The sequence below is a fragment of the Monodelphis domestica genome, chromosome 1 (genome assembly GCF_027887165.1).
Source record: "Monodelphis domestica isolate mMonDom1 chromosome 1, mMonDom1.pri, whole genome shotgun sequence".
Lineage (NCBI taxonomy): Eukaryota > Metazoa > Chordata > Mammalia > Didelphimorphia > Didelphidae > Monodelphis > Monodelphis domestica.
This window is the reverse complement of record NC_077227.1, coordinates 456,524,985-456,550,801: the sequence shown is the minus strand read 5'-3', so window position 1 is coordinate 456,550,801 and position 25,817 is coordinate 456,524,985. Positions and strand designations below refer to the sequence as shown.

The 25,817-nt window shown below is 48.8% G+C and overlaps 3 protein-coding genes across 4 annotated transcripts; 2 read left to right on the top strand and 1 right to left on the bottom strand.

Moving 5' to 3' along the window:
- Positions 1 to 1,734: 1,734 nt before the first annotated feature.
- On the top strand, positions 1,735 to 17,095 carry PLTP (phospholipid transfer protein). The gene is made up of 16 exons (XM_056812353.1): positions 1,735 to 2,080; positions 3,555 to 3,666; positions 3,838 to 3,937; positions 9,095 to 9,223; positions 9,569 to 9,724; positions 10,555 to 10,618; positions 10,739 to 10,802; positions 13,444 to 13,535; positions 13,671 to 13,847; positions 14,121 to 14,180; positions 15,301 to 15,465; positions 15,554 to 15,621; positions 15,708 to 15,750; positions 15,878 to 15,941; positions 16,452 to 16,528; positions 16,615 to 17,095. Exons 2-16 carry the CDS (start codon positions 3,567 to 3,569, stop codon positions 16,741 to 16,743), a joined length of 1,488 nt encoding a protein of 495 aa, XP_056668331.1. The 5' UTR covers positions 1,735 to 2,080; positions 3,555 to 3,566; the 3' UTR covers positions 16,744 to 17,095.
- Positions 16,871 to 22,994, bottom strand: CTSA (cathepsin A). 2 transcript variants are annotated; one of them, XM_007474923.2, is made up of 16 exons: positions 22,909 to 22,994; positions 22,481 to 22,537; positions 22,126 to 22,295; positions 21,815 to 21,926; positions 21,573 to 21,623; positions 21,363 to 21,449; positions 21,097 to 21,252; positions 20,720 to 20,811; positions 19,944 to 20,028; positions 19,596 to 19,687; positions 19,423 to 19,501; positions 18,855 to 18,994; positions 18,494 to 18,569; positions 18,071 to 18,160; positions 17,773 to 17,877; positions 16,871 to 17,414 (listed from the first exon to the last, which is right to left on the bottom strand). In XM_007474923.2, the coding sequence occupies exons 3-16, from the start codon at positions 22,293 to 22,295 to the stop codon at positions 17,331 to 17,333; spliced, it is 1,419 nt and encodes a 472-aa protein (XP_007474985.1). In that variant the 5' UTR covers positions 22,481 to 22,537; positions 22,909 to 22,994; the 3' UTR covers positions 16,871 to 17,330. The 2 variants fall into 2 exon arrangements, with proteins under 2 accessions (XP_007474985.1, XP_001374035.2); XM_001373998.5 differs by lacking the exon at positions 22,909 to 22,994 and having other exon boundaries at positions 17,773 to 17,874; positions 22,481 to 22,618.
- NEURL2 (neuralized E3 ubiquitin protein ligase 2) lies at positions 22,725 to 25,711 on the top strand. The gene is made up of 2 exons (XM_001373985.4): positions 22,725 to 23,652; positions 24,962 to 25,711. Exons 1-2 carry the CDS (start codon positions 22,926 to 22,928, stop codon positions 25,075 to 25,077), a joined length of 843 nt encoding a protein of 280 aa, XP_001374022.1. The 5' UTR covers positions 22,725 to 22,925; the 3' UTR covers positions 25,078 to 25,711.
- Positions 25,712 to 25,817: the final 106 nt, after the last annotated feature.

Genomic DNA, 25,817 nt, shown 5'->3' with positions numbered 1-25,817 from the left:
ATCTTTGCACACGACACACAGCATTAAACAGTTGTTGTTTCTTCTTTCCTAACTCTACAAACTTTACCCTAGAGAGGCAGTCGTCCCACTATTTTCCCACTATGGTTCTCTGAATTCTTGAAGCAGACTTCTGGAAATAATTGGTCTCTTTGTAGATTGCAGACTAAATCAAGGTCCATCCTCTGGGTCTCTCCTGCTCATCCTCACACATGCAAACCCTAACATAATCACATGCAATAGCTCACATGCTCCAGCAGGATGAGATCAGTGAGAGGGGTTTCAATTTCAGGAAAGGAAGCCGGATACATGTGTATGTGTAGGGAGCTTCGGTGGGAAAGATACAGATGATGCAGCTTCCCCAAGCCAAACTTAAGTCCTTGACAGATGGGGAATATCCAAGGAAGGGAGGGAAGGGGACCAGCTCCAAGCATCAATGTGTCAGCCAACACCCCTTGTGAAGATGAGATGGGAGTGGATGGAGTAGGAAGGTGACTGACTGACAGGCTGAGCTGAGGACCCCAGCTCAACTAATATCACTAGAGGGAAGGCAGGTGTGCAGGTTGCTGCCTGAACCTGAACATTTTCCAGCATCTGATAAAGCTTCTGGAAATGTTTATAGGAGCATAAGCTTTCCTGAAGATGGGGAAATAGAGACTTGGGGTATTTGGGTTGGAGCTAGAGGGGAAGGGAATCTGATTAAACAGGCATCTTTTGAATTAGTTAGTTAATAGATTAGTTAAGGTTAGTGAATAATCAGGGAGGAATGTATGGTGGAAAGAGTACTGGATTTGAAATCAGGGGCTGTTTGAATCCCAGCTTTTTTTCCTTACTACTATTAGTGTAATTGTTATCATGCCATTTCTTTGAGACATGTCACCTCAATTTTGAGAGAGAGAGAGAAGGAGGGAGGAAAGGAGGGAGAGAGAGAGAGAGAAGAAGAAGAAGAAGGGAGGGAGGGAGGGAGAGAGAGAGGAAGAGAGAGGGAGGGAGAGAGAGAGAGAGACAGAGAGAGAGAGAGAAGGAGGGAGGAAAGGAGGGAGAGAGAGAGAGAGAGAAGAAGGGAGGGAGGGAGGGAGAGAGAGAGGAAGAGAGAGGGAGGGAGAGAGAGAGAGAGAGAGAGACAGAGAGAGAGACAGAGAGAGAGACAGAGAGAGACAGAGAGAGGAAGAGAAAGGGAGGGAGAGAGAGAGAGACAGAGAGAGAGAGAGAGAGAGAGAGAGAGAGAGAGAGAGAGAGAGAGAGAGAGAGAGAGAGAGAGAGAGAGAGAGAGAGAGGAAAGGAGGGAGGGAGAGAGAGTTTGTTGCTTTCTAAGATCCCTTCCTACTTTAAACCCTACAATAATTCTAATGTGACTATAACTAGGTTGGGTCTCCAGGGCAAAGTTCTAAATGGGCTGTAATCCTACCTTGGAAAGCTTAAAAGATACCACAGAGTGGGACAGAGGGGGCAGGACCTGAGGTAGGTAGATAAGAAGAAAACGATGGAGGAAGAGTCAGAAGCTGAAGGAACTTGGCAAAGCTAAAAGAGCAGAAATAATACTGGCCCAGAACTCAGAAGATTTCCGATGGAGACCCAGTTCTGCCATCTACTAGCTCTGTTATTGCAGGTAAGTCAACAGTTCTCCCTGAGCCAATTTCCTCATCTGTAAAATGGGACTGATGACCCCCTAGGACACACCTCCCAGGCGGGTGGTGAGGATGAAATGGGAGAATATAACGGTCTAAGGATTAATGTGGATTCTTATGATTCTCTCTCCATGGATGGGGGACGCTTTCTTGCTCCATCCCTGGGTCTCTAGCTGCATCGGGCCTGCCTGGGCCTGACCAGTCACGGGGCTGTCTAGCCCTCCCCCCACCATTCCTCCAGATTCGTCAGCCCGCCTCGATCCCTCCCAACTCAGGAGGGAAGGAGAGGGGCGGGTGTGGATGGGGGTTGGGGGGACGGGTTGCGGCTAGCGCTCTATAAAGGCAGCAGTACCCGAAGTAGCCCGTACAGACCCTGGCCCCGCTTCTCTCCCCAGATCAAGCCATTGCAGGCGGGACGTGACTGCAGCTGACCCCAGCCCCCTTGGCCCCGCCGCGTGAGTCTCTACGCGTATCCCCCTTTTCTGCGCTCCCTGCCCCCAGCATCGCAACCCCGAGCCAGTAGCCTAGACCTCACACCGAGCGGAGCGGAGCGGGCTGGGGGAGGAATGGTGGAGACTCCGAGGATGCGCCACTGCGGGGAGGGCGACGCGACGGGCAGAGGATCAGAGGGGCTGCACTGGGGCTAGGACAGGGGCTGAGGTAGCTCAGGGAAGATCTCCAGCTCTACTTCTTGTGGCCCCTCGAGCCACCCCCGGCCCCTCCCCCCACGGCTTGGGGCTGAGGGCGAAGGCTTTGTAGGTCCATTGGAGAAGGGGTCGGAGCCCTTTAACTCTTACAGGAATGGGGCCACGGGAGAACTTGAGGAAAAGAGCCCCGGACTTGAGGAGCTCGAAAACCTGGGTTCTGGCGTAGGTTCTGGCGAGAATTCGCACTTAGACCTTGGACAAGTCCCTTTCCCGCTCGGGGAGAAAAAGGGGATTGGACTAGAGGAACTCAAAGGGTTCTTTCTTTTCTGCCACTCTATCCGCTCCCACTCGCCCTGGCATTCTATTTTCGGAATTCTAAGGGTCCCTGCCAGTTAAAACCTGAAATGCTCTACTGTCTCTTCTAGCTCGACGTTATACGGTTCTTTTCAGCTCTGACATGCGAGGATCTGTCTTAGGAGCTCCTTCCAGCTCTAACATTCTATTTGGGGGGGATCTTGAGCTTCTTTCCATTCCTAACTTTCCGTTTCTCCTGTTCCAAGGTTCCGTTCATCTATAATGTTCTCTCTGCCCAGGGTCCCTACCTGTTCTACCATTCTGAGTTCTAGCTTCCTCTCCTGGGCCGTCATTCTAAGATCCTGTAGACCTAGGGAATGGGGGAAGGCACAGGGGGATTCCGTGTGGCCACGGAGCTCTTTAAATCTCACCCTACTGGGCTGCCCCTTCCCTAAGTGGGGCCCTGGATACCACAGACTGTCCCCAGGAATGTGTTTGCTCCTGTTACCATGGAGTAGGGCTGAGTTGCAGGCCCTCAGTTGCCAGGCAGAAGGGAGGCATGAGGAGGTGGGGTCAGTCACCCCACTAGTCTTAGCCTGTCATGTGGCCTGGGCACAGGCAGCTTTGACCCCCGTTCTTCTCCTCCTCCCCCAAATCCTATGGGTAGTGGAATGTCCCAGGACAGGCCTCTGTACTATAAAACAGCCTGACATCCCCAGGAAAGGCCGGGCTAATAACGGTGGGGAGGAAGTTGGAGGCGCCCCCCCTTCCCCTCACTCCTCTGTCCAGCAGTACTCCCAGGGATCTGGCTACCCCCCCCCTCCAGCTGCACCTGCATCCCAGGCCTGAGTTTCCTTCTCTGCCAGAGGCAGATTCTGTCCCCCCACTTCAGACAGACACAGGGAGGCCCTGGGGCCTTAGGAGGGGATTTCCCTTAAGACCCACCTGTGGGAGAATGACTTTTGTTACCCCTCTTTCCCTCCCTCAGGCCGGTCCAGCCATGACTCCTCTCTGGGTCCTTTTCCTAGCACTTATAGCAGCTACTCACGGGGAGACTCCAGGGTGCAAGATCCGGGTCACATCCAAAGCCCTGGAGCTGGGTAAGGTCATGCGTCGGGGGTCTTGCCTTGGTCCCCGGTGCTTGGTGGAGCTGGGAAATGAGAGGGAGCCCTGGGGCCACCAAAAAGGCCTGGGCTTCCAGATGGTGGGAGGATGAACCTGGGGGTGGGGGGAGGAGCGGAGGGAGAGTTCTAAGGGTCTCACTGTCTCAGTAAAGCAAGAAGGCCTGAAGTTCTTGGAGCACGAGCTAGAAACCATCACCATCCCGGACCTGAGGGGCAGCGAGGGCCCCTTCTCTTACAACATCACCGAGTGAGTCGCTGGGCATTTGGGGAACAGGGCTAATCAGCTGGGAGGGGGTGGGGCAGGGGGACTGAGGAATGGAGTTCAAAGCTATGTCAGAAGTCATTTGAGTTAGAGTTTCTTTCCTTGGACACAGCACATCACCACACAGGTAGGCAGAGAGCTGGAACGGACCCCCAGAGGCAGTCCAACCGCCTCGTTTTATAGAGGAGGAACTGGAGGCCCAGGGAGGTGACTGGATTGTAGACTGGAAGGGACATTGGGGGATTTAGCAATCCCCAAGCATTTCTACACCTCCTATGTGTCAGGCCGAGTGTGAGGAAGAGCTCACACCCTATTGGCAGGGCACAACCTGGACCCATGGGGGGAATATATATATGTGTGTGTGCAAAGTAAATACAAGGTAATTTGGTTGGGAGGCATTAGCAACTGGGGGGTGAGAGATCAGGAAAAAGGCCTTAGGTCAGAGATGGCACAGGAGAGCTGCCTTTTTTTTTTAAACCCCTTAGTCTTAGTATCAGTTCTAAGATAGGAGTGCCAAGGGCTAGGCAATCGGGGCTAAGTGACGGGCTCAGGGAGTGTTTGATGCCAGATTTGAACACTGGTCCTCCAGACTGCAGGCCTGGTGCTCTATCCGCTGTACTACCTAACTGCCCCTAAACTGAATACTGAAGGATGTTGGTGGCACGGTGGATGGAGCACTGCTCTTGGAATCAGAAAGCTTCTGATACTTACCCGCTGTGTGACTCTGGGCAAGTCACTTAACCCTGTTCGCCTCAGTTTCCTCACTTGTCAAATGAGCTGGAGAAGAAAATGGCCAACCACTTCAATATCTCTGCCAAGAGAACCCTAAATGGGGTCATGAAGAATCAGACATGACCGAAAGAACTCGGCAACAAAAAAGGCATTTTAAAACATGCATAGAGGTAAGGAGGGAGGAATTTGTTAATTCTCAGAGCAAAGGAGCCCCTGATGCGTCTTGAGCAGGGGAATGACCCTGGTAGATCTGCCATACTTGAGGAATAGCATGCTGACAGCTGGGTTTAGAGAAGCCTTTAGAGGAGTGGGAGGCTACTGCAATAATCCATTCCAGAAGCCCCAAACAGAACTCATTGTCTTTCCCCCAAAACCCATTTCTCTGTCATGAGGTGCCAGAATTGTAATGTTCTGTTAAAATATTCTTCCCATGGGCATACTCTATAGTCCATTCATCCTGGCCTACTTGCTGTTTCTCACACAGGGTGCTACATCTCTTCTCTGGAATGCTCTCCGTCATAATCTCTTCTCTTAGAATCTCTGGCTTCTGGGGGTAGCTGAGTGGCTCAGTGGATTGAGAGCCAGGCCTAGAGATGGGAGGTCCTGAGTTCAAATGTGACCTCAGATACTTCCCAGCTATGTGGCCCTGGGCAAGTCACTTGACCCCCATTGCCTAGCCTTTACTGCTCTTCTGCCTTGGAGCCAATATACAGTATTGACTCCAAGATGGAAGGTGAGGGTTTAAAAAAAAAAAAGAATCTTTGGCTTCCTTTAAGACTCAGATCAAGGAGGCAGCTGGGTAGCTCAGTGGATAGAGAGTCAGGCTTAGAGATGGGAGGTCCTGGATTCAAATTTGGCCTTAGAGACTTCCTAGCTGTGTGCCCCTGGGCAAGTCACTTGACCCCCATTAGGCCTTATCACTCTTCGACCTTGGAACCAATACACAGAATTGAGTCTAATGTGTAAGGTAAGAGTTCATTCAAGAGACTCCATTCAAGTGCTTACCAAATCCAAGAAACATTTTCCAGTCCCCCTAATTGATAATGCTATCCCCTCTCAGGCTACCTTTCCTCTTCTCTGTATGTATCTTGTATATGCCAAACATTATTTTGAGAAGGGATCTGTGGGCTTCACGAGACAGCCAAAGAGGTCCATGGCCTAAAAAAAGATTAAGAACCTCTGATCAAGTTCAGCCAATCAATAAACATTTATTTAGCACCTACCATGTGCCAGGCACTGTGCTGTGTGCTTGGGACACAAAAAGAGGCAAAAGATAGTCCAGGACTTCAGGGAACTTATAATCTAATGGAGGGGACAATAGGCAAACAAATGTATACAAAGACAAGCTATCTACAAGATAAGTAGGAAATAATTAACAGAGGAAAGACACTAGAATTAAGAAGAGATGGGGAGAGGCTTCTTGGAAAAAGAAAGGATTTTAGTTAGGACTTACAGGAAGCTAGGGAAGGCAGGAAGGCAGAGTGGAGATCATTCCAGGCATGGGGAACAGACAGAAAAAATGCCCAGAGCAGAGAGATGGAGTCCAGCCTTGGAGAGGAGATGTGACTTGTCCAAGGCCACGTAGCTAGTCAGTGGCAGAGCTGAGACCCTAATCTAAGCCCCTTGATTCCTAGTCCAGTATCAGTGCCTCGCAGCACTGCCTGCAACAGAATCCCATCCACTAGGGATCCTGGGCATACTTCCTCTTCTCAGATGCTGCTTTCATATGACAAAGGAAACATCTTTGAACCCACTTCCTACTTCCTCCGGGGGCTAGGTCAGGAAGACATTCAGAGGTCAAGTCATGGAGGAGGTGGAAAAGGGTTGGGGCTTTAAAAAGTTTGAGTCTTATTTCTGTCACTGACTCTGGGGACAAGCCAGCATGCCAGGAGACTAGTTGAAAGAGCCAGAGATGCTTTTCTTGGGGAGGAAAAGACTTAGGAAGGCAGTGATGGCTATCTTCAGATCTTTGAAGTCTGGCCTCATGGGAAGGAATGCTTATAGTTTCTCTGCTTGACATCAGAAGGCAGAGGAAATAAATAGAGGGAAGATGCACAGAGACTAGTTGCTGCTAGATGAAAAAAAAACTTTCTGTCTATCCAAAAGAGGATTGGAAGATAGCTTTAGAACAGTGGTTCCTCCTTATTGATTCTAAGGCAGAAGAGCAGTAAGGGCTAGACGATGGGGGTTAAGTGACTTGCCCAGGACACACAGCTAGGAAGTCTCTAAGGCCGAATTTGAACCCAGAACCTCCTGTCTCTAGGCCTGACTCTCAACCCACTGAGCCATCCAGCTATCCCTGTACTTTGCATATTTTAAAGCACTATATAAAGTTAGCTATTATTTTTTAAATATTAAGTTAAATTAATTAAGAATATTTCTCCATGGTTACATGATTCATGTTCTTTCCCTCCCCATCTCCCACCCTGTTCCCATAACCAATGCGCAAATTCATTGGGTTTTACATGTGTCATTGATCAAGACCTATTTCCATATTATTGATATTTACACCAGGGTGATCATTTAGAGTCCATATCCCCAATCATATCCCCATTGACCTTGTGATTAAGCAGTTGTTTTTCTTCTGTGTTTCTGCTCCCACAGTTCTTCCTCAGGATGTGGATACTATTCTTTCTCATAAGTCTCTCAGGATTGTCCTAGATCATTGCATCGCTTCTAGTAGAGAAGTCCATAATATTCTATTGTACCACAATGTATCAGTCTCTGTGTACAATGTTCTCCAGGCTCTGCTCCTTTCACTCTGCATCACTTCCTGGAGGTCATTCCAGTTCACATGGAATTCCTCCACTTTATTATTCCTTTGAGCACAATAGTATTCCACCACCAACATATACCACAATTTGTTCAGCCATTCCCCAATTGATGGGCATCCCCTCATTTTCCAGTTTTTTGCCACCACAAAGAGCGCAGCTATGAATATTTTTGTGCAAGTCTTTTTACTTATCTCTTTGGGGTATAAACCCAGCAGTGGGATGGCTTGATCAAAGGGTAGGCAGTCTTTTAAAGTCCTTTGGGCATAGTTCCAAATAATATTGTTTTGATGATCACTGCTTTATAGTACATTTTAAGATCTGGTACTGCAAGGCCTCTTTCCTTCACATTTTTTTTTTCATTATTTCCCTGGATATCCTTGATCTTTTGTTCTTCCAAATGAACTTTGTTATAATTTTTTCTAATTCAGTAAAAAAAAGTTTTTGGTAGTTTGATGGGTATGGCACTAAATAAGTAAATGAATTTGGGTAGGATTGTCATTTTAATTGCATTATCTTGTCCTACCCAGGAGCAATCAATGTCTTCCCAATTGTTTAGATCTAGTTTTAATTGTGTGGAGAGTCTTTTGTAGTTGTGTTCATATTGTTCCTGTGTTTGCCTTGGCAAATAGATTCCTAAATATTTCATATTGTCTAGGGTGATTTTAAATGGAATTTCTCTTTCTAATAAAGTTTGCTATTATTTGTTCCAGTAGAGGCTGGATAATCTCTTGTCAGGGATGTTGTAGATGGGATTCCTTTTTAGGGGTGGGTTGGACTAGAGGATTTCTAAGATGAGAACTAGTTGCCTCAGTTTCCTCCCCTGTAAGATAAGGTAGCTAAGGTCCCTTACAACTCTGACATCTTATGTGGGGTGTAGGAGACCTTCATTGGGAAAGCTAGATTTTCACAGCCTGGATTGAATGAGTGGTGAAGGGACCTGGCTCTCATCATGCTCACAGGATTAGAGAAAAGAGAGCAATCCAAAGTCATTTTTAGCAATCAATCATATCTGACTCTTTAGGACCCTCATTGTTTTGTTTGTTTGTTTTTATTTAAACCCTTGCCATCTGTCCTGGAATCAATACTGTGTATTGGTTCTAGGCAGAAGAGCCGTAAGGGCTAGGCAATGGAGGTTAAGTGACTTGCCCAGGGTCACACACCTGGGAAGTGTCTGAGGCCAGATTTGAACCCAGGACCTCCCATCTCTAGGCCTGGCTCTCAATCCACTGGGCTACCCAGCTGCCCTTTGTTTTTTTGTTTTTTGTTTTTACCCTTCCCATTGTTTTTTATCAATCAGTCATATCCAACTCTTTAGGATCCCCATTTGGAGTCTTTTTGGCTGAGATCCTGGAGGGGTTTCCCATTTTCTTTTCCAGCTCATTTGACAGATGAGGAAACTGAGGCAAACAGGGTTACTTGCTCAAGATCACATAGCTAGGAAGTGTCTGAGGCTGGATTTGAACTCAGGTCCTTCTGACTCTGGGTTCTAAGCTCTATCTATTGTGCCACCTAGCTGTCCCTCTTCACAGTTACTGGGGATTAGTTCAATTTTTCTGCTAAGAAAACTTAGATCTGAATGGGACTCTAAGGCTGGGGCCGCCTAGGTCTGAGCCTTCCATGTTTTTTGTCCCTCTAGGGTGAAGGTGACTGAACTGCAGCTGGTCCAGTCAGAACTGTACTTCCAGCCCACCCATGACCTGATCTTGAACATCAGCAACGCCTCCATCAGTCTTCGCTTCAGGAGACAACTGCTCTACTGGTTCCTGTAAGGGCAGGAGTGAGGGCTGGGACAAGGATGGGCGCAGGGCTGAGGGGGAGAAGGGATGCCCAATGGGGAGGACAGGCAAAGTAGAGCCCCTCCTTTGCACCCCATCTCTTAAAGGCAGCCAGAGTGGTTAGAGCTCTGTGCCTGGAGTCAGGAAAAACCGTGTGACCCTGGACAAGTCACTTAACCTCTGTTTGCCTTAGTTTCTTCAAATCAAATGAGAATAATGCTAACGCTACCTCCCAGGGTTGTGGCAAGGATCGAATGAGATGGTATTTGTTAAGCGCCTGGCACAAGGAGGCTCTAGGAATATTTATTTCCTTCTTGACTTTCACCTGTTGGCAGCTACGATGGAGGCTTTGTGGATGCTTCCGCTGAAGGCGTGTCCATCCATACCGCCCTGCAGCTGGCCAGAGACCCTGGTGGGCGAATTAAGGTTTCCAACGTCTCCTGCGTGGCCTCTGTTTCCAAGATGCAAGCTGCCTTCGGAGGCACCTTCAAGTGAGGCCTTCCCCTGGGCTCCAGAATCCCAGTCCTTTGATGGCTGTTCCCATGCTGGTTGGGCGAAGGGCCCTCCAGGAAGGGGGAGTCCCAGGTGCTGGGGGCCAAGGGGCCGTCGTTAGCTTGTGCCCACGAGTGAGTGGGAGGAAGGTGGTTCTAGACTGTTCCTGGCCCCTGAGATGGAACGGCTGAGACACGTTCTCTGTCCCCATAGAATTTGCTTTCTGCCGGGGTTGGGGAAGGGACAAGACACGGATGCGTTATTCGGCACGGCAGAATACAGTAGAGACGGGAAGTTTCACAGGAGTACAGAAAAGGGAGGGATCACTTCTAGCGGGTGGGTGGGCATCAAGGAAGGCTACAGGGATGAGCTGATCTGGGACCGGGCCAGGGGGAGAGGGGAGAGGGCACCTGTAGACAGTGAACATTGTGGCGAAAGGGGAGGAGTCGGCTTTGTTTGGGGCTTGGGGGAAGGGTCTGGTTGGAAAGGGGAAGAGGGGGAGACAAGGATGGGGAAGTAGCCGTTTGGGCCAGGTGGTGGAGGGCTTGAATGCCAGGCTGCCGGGTGTCCCCCTTGCCCTCCCCTCAGGGCTACCCTTCTGTGCCTCCTTTCCCCTCTTCACACCTATTCTTCCCTATCCCCAGATTCCGCTGGGATACAGATGTTGAGGGTGAGAAGGAAATGTGTCTGGAACCCCGCCTCCCCCGCCTCTTCTCCCTTCCTGTTCTCCAGATTCCCCTAATCAGTGCCCTCCAGGGCTGAACGCGGGGATCCCAGGCTGGGCTGGGACTTACAGGGCTGGTCCCCATTCCTTCCCCTCTTCCTGCAGGAAGGTCTACGATTTCCTCTCTTCTTTCATCATCTCAGGCATGCGTTTCCTTCTCAACCAACAGGTGATGCTGGGGTCAGGGGCAGGTCTGGGAAGGACCGATGGCAGGGCGTAACAAAGGGATGGGAGCCGGAGCGGGGAAGGGGATAATGATGTGCTGATGCTCATCTGTTTTGATGCTCAGATCTGTCCCGTACTGCACCATGCAGGGCTGGTCCTGCTCAATTCCCTTCTGGACACAGTCCCTGGTGAGTCTTGGAAGCAGGAAAAGGTTGGGATGTATCTGCTTTCTCCTCCTCCTGCCCCCTGTTCCACCCACCCCCACAGCCCTGTTGGGGATGAGAAGCTATCAGAAGTTTAGCAAACACTCAGTTACCTCCGAGACTCCCCAAGATGAGGAAACATGGTAAAGTGGGAGATGGGGAATTATGGGGGCAGAAAGCCCCATACAGGAGTGCTGCGTCGCTGCTTAAGAGTTATTGTGTCATTTCAGTCGAGTCTAACTCTTTGTGATCCCATTTATGGTTTTCTCAGCAAACAGCCTAGAGCGGGTTACCGTTTCCTTTTAGTTCCTTTTAAAAATGAGGAATCTGAGGCAAGTGTGGTAAAGTGACTGGCTCAGGATCACGCAGCTAGTGTCTGAGGCCAGTTTTGAACTCGGGCACATGAGTCTTCCTCCAGAGCACCCTCTAGCGGACGGGTAGTATCTCAGCCAGTGAGCAGCAACTGCCTGCTTTACGGTGGGATCCACAGGCTCTGAGCAGCGCTTGGGCCTCCACAAATCCTCATCCACTTCTTGGCATCTCTAGGAGAGAGGGCCCAACACTTCAAGGTGCGGGGAATCGATGTAGTTTGCCTTTTCCTTGGGCCACCCGCTGAGTAGAAACGAGATCTTGGCTCCACGGCAGTCTCTGTCCTGCCGCTGGCCCTTCCCTGTGGCCTGGCCCCCTCCAGCAGCTATCCAGAGCACCTGCTTGTTTGTCTCTCTATAGCCAGGCTGACTTGCAGGCACACTTTGGAGGCTACAGAGCACTGTACCCGGATGCTGTCATCTGAGCCACACAACAACCTTATGGCTAGGCATCACCCATCCTTGCCGACGTTTACATGGCACTTCAGGCTTCTCAAAATGCTTGACTTTCCCCCCCCCCCCTCAATTTTGAGCTGGAAGAGACTGTTTCGGTCATTTGTTCTAATTTCCTCATTTGACGGAGGGAGGAACAGAAACCCAGGCCCAGGGAGGTTAAGCTGCTTGCTTAAGGTTCTAAGTTCACAAGAGATAGTAAACGATCGAGTCAGAATTGAATCTGTGGTCCTTGGATTCCAGACCCATTTGTCCGCATGTTATATCACGCTGCCGATTTACATTGTCTCACTTGACTTGCCCTGGGAGGTAGGTGCTATTAGAGTTCCCAATTCATGAGATGGGGCAGCTAGGTGGCACAGTGAGAAGAGTGCAAGGCTTAGAGTTGGGAATTTTCATCTTGCTGAGTCCACATCTAGCCTGAGTCATTTACTAGCTGTTTGGCTTTGGGTAAGTCACTTAACTCTGTTTGCCTCAGTTTTATCATTTGTCAAATAAATTGGAGGAGCTTGAGTAAGTGTGGTAAAGAGAAAAAAAAGTTCCAGAGGGCAGCTAGGTGGATCAGTGGATTGAGAATCAGACTGAGTGATGGGAGGTCCTGGGTTCAAATCTGTGTGACCCTGGACAAATCACCTAACCCCCATTGCCTACTCTTACTGCTCTTCTTCTAAAAGAGAAGGGAAGAATTAAAAAAAAAAAAAGGCATCTCAATTTGCAGGGCCAGGTCAAAGCCCCAGTTCTGCTATTCCCTAATCTATAGGATGTTGAGTGGGTCATTCAAAGACTCTTGCTCAATTTCCTCTCCAAAATGAGAAATTAAAAATTTTTTTTATTTTTAAAATAAATTTTTATTTAGTATACTTATGTTTCATTATACAATAAACATAACAAAACATTAAAATATATAATAAAACATTGCATGTTATTATATAGTATATATAATAATTATATATATAATAAAAATCATAAATTTTATAAAATTACACTTCCTCTATTAGTCATGGAATGTGGTCTTAAGGAAAGTATTTTGTAAACTGTAAAGTGTCATAGAAATACGAACTCTATTTAGAATTGACTTGTTAAATGAGGCCAAAGATAAGCCTTCTTTATGGAATAGCAGCTCTACTTGACTAGAATGGTCCCAGAACACTTTGATCAGAGCATCTAGAGCAGGCAGAGACTCCCACCTTTCCATCCCAGTTCCCTTATTTTATAGATTAGGAAACTGAGGCCCAAAAGGGTGTTGCATGCCCAGGATCCTACACAGGCTGGAAGGAGTGGAGGTGGACAACAGGTTTAGACCCCAGGGCTACTGAGTGACTGCAAATCCCAGCTGTAGTCACTTTCATTTGAAGACAAGTAGATAGTTCAAATTTTATCCTCGGTTTATAGTTAAGGGAACTGAGGTAAGTCCAGACTGGAGATATGACTATCCAAGACCACATTCAGTGACAGAGGGAAGATTGGAACTTGGGTCTTAAGTAGATAGTCCATTTCATTTCAGTCTTCAAATCCCAGTTCTGGTCCCTACACAGCTGGATGGGCCTCCCAGTAAGCATAATTCTCTATGGCCTGCCTCATTACAAGCCTTTGAGTTGGGGGACAGCCAGATGGTTGAATGGGTAGAGCCAGGCCTGGAGTTCAAATCTGAAATCCCACACATCCTAGCTGTGGGGCCCTGGGCAAGTCATTTAACTCCCATTGTCTAGTCCTTACTGCTCTCCTGCTGTGGAACCCATACAGTATTGATTCTAACAGGGGTCGAGTTAGTTGTTAAGTGATATAAACCTAATCTTCCCCTATAGTGCGCAGCGCAGTGGACAAGCATGTTGGCATTGACTATTCCCTCCTGAGTGATCCAGTGACCTCAACCAGCAATCTGGATATGGAGTTCCGGGTGAGCGCCTGGCTTGGGGCAGGGGGTGAGGGCTGACTCTTGACCCCATACAGGTATTCCCTCATTAAAACATTCCTCTGAGAGGCTGGGGCTGGAGATGCCTTGATCTCTGACCTTCCTGCTCTTGTCTCTCAGGGAGCCTTCTTCCCTCTGGCAGAGGCCAACACCAGCTTCCCCAACCGGGCAGTGGAGCCTCAGTTGCAAGAAGAGGATAGAATGGTCTATGTGGCCTTCTCAGAGTTCTTCTTTGACTCTGCCATGGAGAGTTACTTTCGGGCTGGCGTGCTTCGGTTGGAGCTCATTGGGGACAAGGTGAGATGGGGTGGGGGGATGGTTTGGAGGTGTCCCCAACTGCTGGTACTGACGCAAGGATAGGCAGAGGACAGCCTGGGGGTGGGAGGACACTGTGATGGAGGGAACGCAGATGGAAGAATCTTTTTGCTTTGTAAAGTGGTGAACTCCCTGTCACTAAAAGTATTCAGAAGAGAAATTTCAGGGGCAGAGGACTAGCCTAGTTGACTTCTCAAATCTAATCTGCAGCTTCTTCCTTCGCCCGATATATCCCTCTTTTTTTTTTTGGCTTAGGTTCCAAAAGACCTGGACATGGTACTGAGAGCCACTTTCTTTGGGAGCATCGTCTTGTTGGTGAGAGGGATGGGAGGATGGACTTGGATGTGTGATGGAACATGGATGTATTGAAGGAGGGAGAATTCACTCTGAAAGGGAGGGGGACATAAAATGTTTCCATATATGTTTTAAGTTTACACTCCAAACCTGTGGAGTGTGTGTGCCCCAGCTGAGAGGCTTCTGAGAGCCCCATCTCTAGATGGATGAAGTAAGAGCCCAGAATTTGGAGTTAGAAGACTAGAGTTTGAATTCTGGTTCTATTACTTACTGTGTGACTTTGGATAAGTCTCTGGCCCCTGCTTCTTTAACTATATAAAATATCAGAGGCCCCCTTTAACTCTAAAGCATAAGTATGCTTGATTTTTGCCCACAAAAGAGACATTTCAAAGATTTGTTATATAATGCAGGTACTCCCTCCACCAATGCAGAATGTAACCCTCTATCATGAAATAATTCTCTTCAAGAATTTACAAGGCCAGAAAATACTGGCACCATAGCAATATACCTCCCTGGGTAGCCAGTTTGGTCTTTGGAAAACAAACACAATCTATCACTGGGCCACACAAGAAGCTTTTTCCCCTGAAGAAGCCAGCACTTTGCTGACATAGCCCTTGAGAACCAAGAGGCATTTCCATAATGCCATATACCTCTGGCTTCTGACCTCATCATTCACAAGAAACTGCTTGCTCCAGTTACCAATGTTCTCTTAATGGGAGTTCCTGGCGGGCAAGGACCATGTCTTTGTGTCCGAAGTGCCTGGCCCAGGGTACTTAATGCTTGTGACTGACAGGCTCTTATAATGACAAAGCATAGCAAACAGCAGACAATGAATTAGGCCTCATTGATTGATCCTCCTCCCATTGTTGCCCCAGCCTCTTAAATGGCCTTGCCTAGGGGCTGCCAGCCAAACAATTCATTTTCATAATTTCTGGCATAGACCCTAGAGTTGTAAGGGACCTTAGAAATCATCTAGTAGATGAGGAATTCAGTGTATTGTCTGAGGTCCCAAAGGTAATGATAACAGCCAGAGTTTGAACCCAGGGTGTCTGACTCCAGGTGGCTCATCTTCTTTCCATTATATTGTGCTGTCCTTCCTATTAAGCCCAGCCTCAACATGTCTCCCCTTCTTTCTTTGAAGAGTCCCACAGTGATAGATGCACCCCTAAAGCTGGAGCTACAGGTCCTTGCACCACCTCGATGTACCATCAAACCTTCAGGCACCACCATCTCTGTCACTGCTAGCCTTGTCATTGCCCTGGCACCATCTGACCAGCCAGAAGTGCAGCTCTCCAGCATGACCATGGTTCGATGCCAAGAGAGGGCCGGGGAAGTCCTGCCAAGGGGTGGGAGCTGGCTGATCTCAAACATCACCTCCCCTTCCTTTCCTTTAGGATGCCCGTCTCAGTGCAAAAATGTCTCTTCGGGGAAAGGCACTTCAGGCTCAGATGGACCTACGAAGGTACCAGGGTTGAGGGACTGGGTGATGAGAGGAAGCACCAGCTCCGCAGTACAAGGCCTAGGGTTCTCTTCCCTGGTTTTCCATAGGTTTCGCATCTATTCAAACCAGTCTGCCTTGGAGTCCCTGGCAGTGAGTAGTGGGAAACTGGACAGAGAAAGCAGCTGGGGAGAGGGAAGCCACTGTGGGGTAGACATGGGGGCAGCGTGCCTACCAGAAACTTGTCCCTTACTTCTTCTCCCTCTCATCCTCACCCCAGCTGATTCCACTTCAAGCCCCCCTGAAGACACTGCTACAGATTGCAGTGATGCCCCTGCTCAATGGTAAGCCATCCCTCTCAGGGAGGAGGACGGGATGAGGGAGTGGCTCAGTTGGGGAAAAGGAGTCCTAGACTGAGCAAATCACAGAATTAGAACATGAAAAGTTGGAAGGGAACTCGGAAGTCATCTGGAGCAACCCACACCTGATAGGAATGGCCTTTACAACATCAAGTGATCATCTAAACCTCAACCAAAGGCTAGTAAAAGAGGAACTCACTAAGAAAGTGAGGAACTTCCTCAATTTCCAGAAGGGCCAGAGACGGTAAGTGCCTTGAAGGCTCCTTTGAAGCCCAGTGCTTTCACTTTAAAAGCCTCCTTTCTAGTTTCCACATCATCTCTGAAAACTTAGGAGGAAATGAGACCCCCCATCCAGCTACCATCGCCTGGGGCATCCCCTCAATCAGAGAACAGCTCTGGTGTGGGACTGAGCTGGAATCTCTGCCTCCCTCCACTGGTCCTAGCTGTCCTTTGGTGCCAAGCAAGAGTCTGTTTTCTTGCTTTCTTTTCCTGTAGATCGATCCAAGCGTGGGGTGCAGATACCACTCCCTGAGGGCATCGACTTCGTCAAAGAGGTGGTGACCAACCAGGCTGTGAGTGAGGGGCATATAGAGTGCTGGGAAAGAGGAAGAACTTTGGGGTCATCTTTTCAAGTCCTCTCTCTCCCTGTAAACCCTAGGGATTCCTGACTATTGGGGCTGATCTCCACTTCACTAAGGGACTTCGAGAGGTGATTGAAAAGAACCGGCCAGCTGGTGACCTTGGTCCCACTTCCTTTCCCCCTCCACCTGCTACCCCCTCCTCCTGAACAGGCTTCTAGGAGGCTGTCATTCATCCACAAAAGTCTAGTCTTTCATTCATGGACGTTCAACCTCCCTTTTCTCCACCCCATCAATAAAGTCCTTCCTATCCCCAGTCAGGACTCGGAGACAGAATTTGGGCTGTGGACCATTTATTCCCATAATTACATCCAAGCCCTGGCCTTTTCTCCCCTCCCCATCCTCCAGTTCCTATAGAGGTGACATGTGCATAGTCCTGAGCTCAACTTTGGGTAGGGAACAGTGCATGGTGAGCAGAGGGCATGCAAGAGGTACCACAGTATGCCACCCCCAGAAAGGTCTACTCTAAGGAATAAACCAGTGTCTACTCACCCCCTCAAATTGCTTGAATTAATCCTTCCACTCAAAACTCTGATTAAGTCCACCTGGGAAATTTGGTATGATTTGAATCCCTACCTCTGTAAGCACAGGGCCTGACACTGACCAAACAAGGGATTCACTTTGGCCAGACAGAGGGTCTTAAGCCAAGCAGGCCTAGGCCTCCTCTCCAGGCAGGAAGCAGGGGCTGCTGGCTGACTGGCTCTCATTTGTTGCCCACTGTAAGGCAAGATAGAGCTTAGTAGGGCTCCTTCCTCAAGAATCTTGTGAACATGGTCAAAGCTGCCTGGGGCTTGTCCGTGGGCACCATGTGGCCAGCTCCCTAGAGGTCAAAAAGGCAAGATGTAGTAAAAGTTCACTCTACAAACCTTAAAGTGCTTTTCTCACACTGACCCTAGGAGGTACATGTGTCCCAGCTTATAGAGGACTTAAGTTCAGAGATGTTGAGTGATTTGTTCAATGTCCCACAGCTAACAAACAACAGAGACAATTGAAGTCTACACTTTCTCATTTCTGGTCCAGTGCTGCCTCTACCCTTGAACCCTCTATCGCCATCAGTCAAGTTCTAGATTCTCACCTAGATGATTATGTCTTTTCCCTCATACCATTACCCAAAAGACCTTACCCCCCATACCCTCTTCCTCCCTTTCCACTTTACCCCACCCTGAACCCTCAGGTACCTTGATAGTGAGGAAGGCCATGTTGGCGAACTCCTTCACAAAGCCAGCTATTTGCTCCCCACTACCATCGGACACAAGCCATGGTCGACGCTGTACCTCCACCTGCTTCCAGCCCCACCCAATGAAGGACATGGTCAGTAAGAACCTTATATTGCTGTAAGCCTACTACCCAAGAACCAAATTAGCCAAAGAAACTCCAAAGTAACTGCCATTCTAGGTCTGGCTGGCTGTCCTAAAGTTCATCATCTTCTGGCCATGCTACTCACCCCCAACCACCCTATTTACCCAGTTTCCCCACCTTCTGGTTCAAGGAATCCACAAACCACTCATCTCCCATGAAGTTACAAGCCATGTCTACATCTCCATTGTAGACCAGGATGCGGTACTTCTGTAGGAGAATGGAGGGTAATGCCAAGTTATAAATCAGGTCAGAACCTGGGCTTTGTAGGCAGACCATGTGCCCAGGTCACAAGCCAAACACTCTCCCCTCCCTAAAGGACATTTTTAACAGAAGGTGGAACAGAGGGGAAACCTGAGGGAGAAATTCTAGCTTGGGACTTTGAACTGCCAAACATGTATGGTAGTCTTGTAAGTGGGATTTCCCTATTCTGAGCCTCAGTTTCCTCTGGGGTTGGGGGAGTGGGGAGGAAGGGAAGGGTGTTAGTCTGGTTCAGGCAGCCAGGGGACAGTGGGATGACTCCAGTGCTCTAGGCACACTCACCTGAGCACTGAGAAGTTTGAGGTATTGAGCATTCATGGTCGAATAGAGGCGCAGATAGTTACTATTCACCACAAAGCTGGCAAAGAAACAAGGAATCAGGAAGGCAGAGCTCCAGGTCCAAGCTCTAGTCTCAGCTTCACTACTAACACTGACACTGGGGAGTTGGGCTACTCTCTGGTGCTCAGCTTCTCTCACTGGACAATATGAGAGTTGGATCTAAAGTTTCTTCTGCTCTAAATCCCCTGTTTGAAGGTCCCTTTGAGCTTTCACACTCCACGAACAAGAGGCCTTCCTTGCCCTTACCACCCTGTTCTCACCACATTTTAGTGCCATTCATTATCCCAGAGCCCTGTTCTCTCACTTGCACATGTCCCATCGTGGAACCTGTTCAGGTATGTGTAGGGCCTTCCGTACATAAGGGTTGTTTAGATAGGTGGAGGGTGCCGTGGTGTTGGTACAGGGTGGGTCCAATCGTACCCTTTCTCCAGTTCTCATTAGTGTCTGTTGAGAGAAAACAGCTTCTAATACTGCTGTGGCATTCCTGCCTTGGTGGGCCCAGGTAGGTTGGCTAACAGGAAGAGGGCATCCAGTGAAAAGATGGCAAGCGGAGAAGAAATGGGATAGAGATACCCTCAGTTTTAGGAGAAAGAAATGTGCTCCTATTCCAATTCTGGCTCTGCCCTTATAGGATTCTGGGTAAATCACTTCCTCTCTATAGGAGGGTTGGACTAGATGGTCATTAAACTACAAATCTTAGAAGAGTCTTTAGGTTCAGGAAAGAGAGAAAATCATCCATTCTCTTGGTCCCCTAGGAAAGAAGGGTAGAGATCCAACCCATTTTTACCCCCTAGGCGATCTTCAGCTGAAGTTGAAGAAATGGTACTTTCATAGCTGAGCTCTAGCTTTTTAAGACCCTTCCCCAAACTTGCCTGTTGTAACATCCGCTTGATTGGCAGTCGGGTGAAGAGATTCCCCATATCCTGTATTACCAGTGTATCTTTCTCATGTCTGGACAAAAGAGTAGCCATGAGTCTTGGAGAGACAGGGAAAGGACCAAATCTCTGAAGAGAAAGTTCCCAGGTCCCCCCATGGCAACACATACCTGGCATGCCCAGGAACTCCACCAGCACAGGGAGCATAGAGGTTGTAGATATTGAGCCCTGAGTTGCTTACGATACGAGACACCTCCAACAGCTACAAGAATACAGAAAATGTGTATATTGGGGGGTGGGCTGGAAGAAAGGAAACATGTTTTGACACTGGTAAATGTGCAACTGGCCACCTCTGATATCAACAGTCTAGAGAAGGGCAACAGAAACCCTAAGGAGGTTTGGCAGACAAATCAATGAGGATATATCCATGAACCAGAAGTCTAAAGGTTTAGCCTGAGTGGGCTGTGGGGCCTGTGCAGATAAGGGTGGAGATGACAAGAAAGAAGAGGGAGGCTTACATTCATGGTACAGTTGGGGTCTTGGTTGTCATGGAAATTGCACCTCCCCTGAGCACAGCAGTGAGTCTGAAGAGCAGACCATAGCCTGAAGAACATTAAAATGGGTTAGACCTGGGAAGAAACTCCTCCTTCCCTCACTTAGCAGGACCTGAGCCTTCAGATCCCCTTCAACATTCATATTCTAGGAGAAGTCCTACTATGATGAAAACCAAAGGTAGTTTTGAAGAGAAAAAGTAGTCCCTATTGTCTACATTTTTTTTGGTAGTGCCTGGTATGAGGCTGAGTATTTAATAATCACTTAAATATTTTAACCTGGCTATATTTGCCAGTCACCCCACCATCCCTCTTTCCCTTTATCAGCACTTCAATTCAGTTTAGCAAATATTCCTGACATTGAGCTTGTTACCTAATATGTGTGACTTTATAAGAATCCCTTTCCTTTTTGACACTTCAAAGTTTCTTCTTCTGTAGAATGAATGCTAGAAGATGATCTCTAAATTCTTCACCCAGTCTAGGTACAAGGCTTTGTGCTCAGACCCAGGGATGCAAGGGGGAGTACAAATCCCAGTGGTTGACCTCAGGGAATTTACATTCCTGTGGGGTGATGACCCTACCCCTTTCTCAGCCCAGAGCCAGAATCAATTATCTCTACTTTTAGAATGTGGGCCACTTAAGATCCTTCCCCACCCTATGACTTATCTATTACTCTTCAATTACACCACCACAGCCCTCATTCCTTTATCAGATTTTCAGCAGCCCTACCCTTCTCTCCTTACCTGTTGCCCAGCAGCCCATGGTAATAGGCAAAGTAGACCAGAGAATTATCATTCTGTTCATAGCAAGAGAGTCCGTTGCCCACAGCCAGGCCCTGTGACACACATACACAAACAGAATCCAGTTTTGATTAAGCCTTTCCAGGAGGAGCCAGTAAGAAGGATATTCTTTTCCTCCTAAGACTTCTCCAATCAAGACCAAGACAAACTCAAAGGTACAAAAATAGCACAAAACTTTGGCTCCCCAAGTTCCAAAGAACAGAGGGATAACAAAGGACCATTAAAAACAGAGCCTCCTGGCTTGTCACTTACTCTGTGGTTCCCTGACCTTCCCCACTTCCAGACTTCCCCTACTTCTAAATTATTCTCCTTCCCCACACCTGCAGATTCATGCTGGGATCCTGCATGACCAACATAGCCAGTGTAGGGATGTAGATGCCAGCATAACTCTCTCCTGTAAGGAACAGCTGATTGCTACTGAACTCAGGGAAGAGCCGGAAGAATTCTTGGAGTGCTTCATAGTTGTTTTGGGCAACCTGGGCAAGGAAAAGAAAACAGTAGATAGGTAGTACTGTGCAGAATGTGTGGGGAGGCTTGGTTTGTGGAGGAAGGCCGAGAAGAATGAGGAGTAAATAGCAAGGCTTACCTCAGTGTCATTGGTCACATAGTTCTTATCATCAGAATAGGAGAACCCCACACCGGCAGGGGACTCCAGGTACAGCACATTGGCATTCTAGGAATTGCATAGGGAAGACAATTGTAGGAGACTCCTTGCTTCCAGTTCCCTAAGCCTATATTTTGCTTTCCTTCTCTACCCCTCACTCCCAGAGCCAAGAACTGTTTTCCCCAATCCTACCAAGTTCCAGGAATAAGGGTTGTATTCCAAAGTATTTCCATCTGGTTGGATCTGAGGAAGGAAGGGCACTGCTAGTTAAGTGGCTCACTGACCAAAAGAACAGCAAGGAAAGATTGGAAAGGGCCTTTCTCTGGTGTCTCCTTTCCTTTTAGCCTTAGTTTTCCCCTCCAGTTCTCCCATGGAGCTGGAGAGGAAGAAGCAAAAAGATAAGAGAGATGAAAGATAAGGGAGATGGAACTGACCAAAAAGGGGCCATGCTCAGTGAGGAGTCCATCTAAGGAGCTGCATCCTGGGCCCCCATTGAGCCACAGAACCACAGGGCTACTTTGAGGGTCTTTTTGGGATTCCACAAACCTTCAAGAAAGAGAGGACAATCTTGAGTGGGAAGTTCACCCACAACTCCAACCCCATCTTTGGGAACCCCAGCCCTTTCAGGTCCCTAGGTGGGTCTGTACCCCTAACTCCTCCGAGCCCACTTCCCGGGAGAAGATGCTTTCCTAGCTTAAAACAACCCCTCCCGGGACAATCTCCTCAGCCCAGCCCCAGGCCAGACCAGTAATGCAAGTGCTTGCCGCCTGCGACGTTCAAGTAGCCTGAGTATTGGCGAAAGGCTGGCTGCTTCATCAGTCCCGGAAGGCAGAGGATCTCGTCATTTTCGGGAGCCGCCCGAGTTGGGGGAAGTCCGAACAGAGGCAGCAGCAGCAGGAGCGCGGCCGGGCCCATCTGCCAAGAGACGGGTTGTTTACTCGCCGATACTTCCTCTTTCTGGAGGTGCCGGCAGCGCAAGAAGAATCAAGTTCGCCCAACCTCCCCTGGTCTCCCTCCAGCGCCCCAGCTTCCTCCCCACCCCCCGGAGTGGGTGCGAGGGGAGAGGAGTGAGGCCCGGCCCTGCGATAACTGGTGCTCACCTTGCAGTCTGCGTCCGTCTGTCCAGCTGCTGTCTCCGGGATCCAGATGAAAACTGGCTGTCACGTGAAGTCAAGATCACGTGATCTTCCCGGGTCACCTGATCATTGATCAGCCTGGAGGAATCACGAGGGTCTGCCCCACCCCACCCCCGCCTCCCCTGCTCTGTTCGTCTTATGGTAGCCCTCGTGACCTCTCACCCCTCCAGCGCTTGCAGGCGCTGGGGTACCCACTGCTTGTTCCTCTTCGGGGTCCGGGGCGGGCGTTCCCCGATGACGCCCACTCCCAGCCTCGGCCGGCAATCTAGCGGGCGGCGCTAGGACCTAGCCCAGTTCCGCCTCCTTCGGGAGACCCTCGGGAGCCTCACTTAGCCCTCTCCAAGTCCATGCTCGGCCCTGGGGCCCAAAATAGCCCGTGGCGCTCGCCTTACCCGCCTGATCCTGGCAGATGGCGGCTGCCCCAGAGCCTGCCCTGGTCCCTGCCGGAGGCGCCCCGTACAGGGAACCACCCCCAACCCGTTTCCATGAGGTCCACGGGGTCAACATCCGCGTGGACCCTTCGGGGACGCGGGCCACTCGCGTGGAGAGCTTCGCGAACGGCCTGTGCTTCAGCCGCGAGCCGCTGGCACCGGGCCAGGTGTTCCTGGTGGAGATTGAGGAGAAGGAGCTGGGCTGGTGCGGCCACCTGCGGCTGGGCCTGACCGCCCTGGACCCCGGCAGCCTGGCCCCTGTGCCCGAGTACTCGCTACCAGATCTGGTTAGCCTGGGCCGGAGCTGGGTCTTTGCCATAACTCGCCACCACAACCGTGTGGCTACAGAGGGCGACGACGAGCCGCCAAGCCGCCCGCCAGGCCTGCTGGACGAGCCCTATTTGCACATTGAGCAGCTGCGAATTCCCCGCGACCGCTTGGTGGGCCGAAGCCGGCCGGGCCGCTATAGCCACCTGCTGGACCAATTGTATGAGCTCAACGTGTTGCCCCCTACGGCACGACGCAGTCGCCTCGGGGTGCTGTTTTGCCCCCTCCCAGATGGCACTGCAGACATGCACATCCTCATCAATGGGGAGGACATGGGCCCCAGCGCCCGAGGGCTGCCCACTACCCAGCCCCTTTATGCTGTGGTTGATGTCTTCGCGTCCACCAAGAGCGTTCGCCTGGTCCAGCTGGAATATGGGTGTATGTATAGGCTTGCTCAGCATTGTAGAAGACTTGAGTCAGAATAACCTCAGTTTAGCATTCCAGAAATTCTCTCCCCAACCTCACTTTTCTCATGTCAAGGGGTATTGGGTGCTACAGGATGCAGAACTGAAAAAGGGACCCTAGAGATCACTAGTTGAATCCCCTCCTTTTATAGCTGATGAAACTGACCCCCTGAGAGCTTATCTGACTTAGTCAGCCACAATAACCAATATCTCAAATCCAGTGCTTTTCAACCATTCTACCACACTAATCAGTTGGTGTGTATATATATGTTGTAGTGTTCTTGGAAGAAGAAAACCAGGACCAGTCCTCCTGAATAAGTCACCAAACTTGTCTAAGCCTGGGTTTCCTCATCTGTAAAATAGACATAGCACCATTCACTTGCTAGGAGGTGGTGGATATATCCCTTTGTAAAGAATAAACAACTAGAAAAATAAGCACAATTATAATACTTCCCCCCCTAATTTGTAGGATAGGAAACTATTAGGAAAACACTATAAGTGATATGGAAACCCAAGATCTTAGTTATTATTTCATGTAGTACCCATGAAGTCCCATCACTTACTAGGAACTGTTGCTCTGCTTGGTGAAGCCTTGTAAGAGCCCTGTTACTCTCATGTCCTGGTGAGACATCAGAGCAGTAGTCTTTGGGCTTTCAAAATTATACTGGGGTAGGGGAGAAGGGAAGATGACATATAAGCAGAAAATTATAACATAAAATGGATTAAATGCACATGAAAGGCCTGAATGCTATGAAAGATCCCTCAAAGCAGAGATTGCTTCCTAAAATCAAAGGAGGCTTTGTTTAGATGAAGCTACTCCAGGTAGGGAGTAAGCTGTAAGCAAAGGGCCATACACTGAAGGAAAAGGATGAGACAAGGAACACTGAAAAATCCAGTTCAAGTTGCAATACATCATGTGAAGGGCAGTAGTAGATGAGATTGGAAAGTAGACAGATGCCAGATTGTGGAAGGCCTTGGATGACAATCTCTGCATGGTGCCTCACTTTTCAAAGCACTTTAATGTTCTCATAACTAGTGAGGTAAGTGTGAAGATATTCCAGTTTCACAACTGGAGAAATAAGTCAAAACAGGGCAATGATTTATCTAAGGAAGCACTGAATTAGTGGCAAAGCTGTGACTGGAACCCAGGTTTCCTGAATGCTAGTTTAGATCTACTTTCTCCAGGCTACTCTTGATACTCTCCAATTCAAATGGAGGCAAGCCTCTGTCTGGCCTTAAACCATTATGTCCTAATTCTAGTCCATCTTTCTGTTTCTCTACAGTGCCATCCCTTCAGACCCTGTGCCGCCTTGTCATTCAGAGAAATGTGATACATCGGCTTGCCATCGATGGGCTCCACCTGCCTACAGGGCTCAAGGATTTCTGCAAGTATGAGTGAGGTCCACACTACCTCCAATGAACAGCTCTAGCCGTGGATAGCAATAAAATTCACTTGTGCCTGGTTTCACAATCTGAGGAGCACCTTCCCCTAGTGCCCTTAGATAATGGCCAAGTCAATGAGAAAGCAAGTCCTACAGGGGAATAGGCTCCTCAGGACCTTCATGCCAGAAGTCAGAATAAAAGGATTGATGATTTTACATTTTGATGGTTCTTAGTAGAGCTTATTGCCCTCCAGCCTTCTGATGTGTAGCCAGCATGTAATGTTTTCCAAATTTTTACATAGTTTATTTAGTCCTCAGCATCTTTGAAGTAGGCAAGGAATATCCTCATTTTATAGATGGGGAATTTGAAGATCTGGAGTCAAGATGATTTGGGCAAGGATACTTGTTTAATTTATAAAACCAGGACAAGAACTGAGGTTTTTTTGTTTTGTTTTGTTTTTGGTAGGGGTGGGTTATTCTACGTTTCTACAAGGCATCTTAAAGACTGGAAACATAATCTAATTAACCCTTTTGGCAAACTATTTGGCAAGTTACTTTTTTTTTTTTACACCTCCATCTAAAAATGGTTTCCACATTTTCAAAAAAAAGTAAAAACCAGACAGGAACCTGCCTGTCTGATTTGGCCCTCTGGTAGTAGTCTGTCTTTGTTTTAAATGAGACAAACCCAGAAAGCTTAGGAAGTGATTTGCCTGAGGTCATGGAGTAGGTCAGTGGTTGGACTAGGTCTGGAACCCAG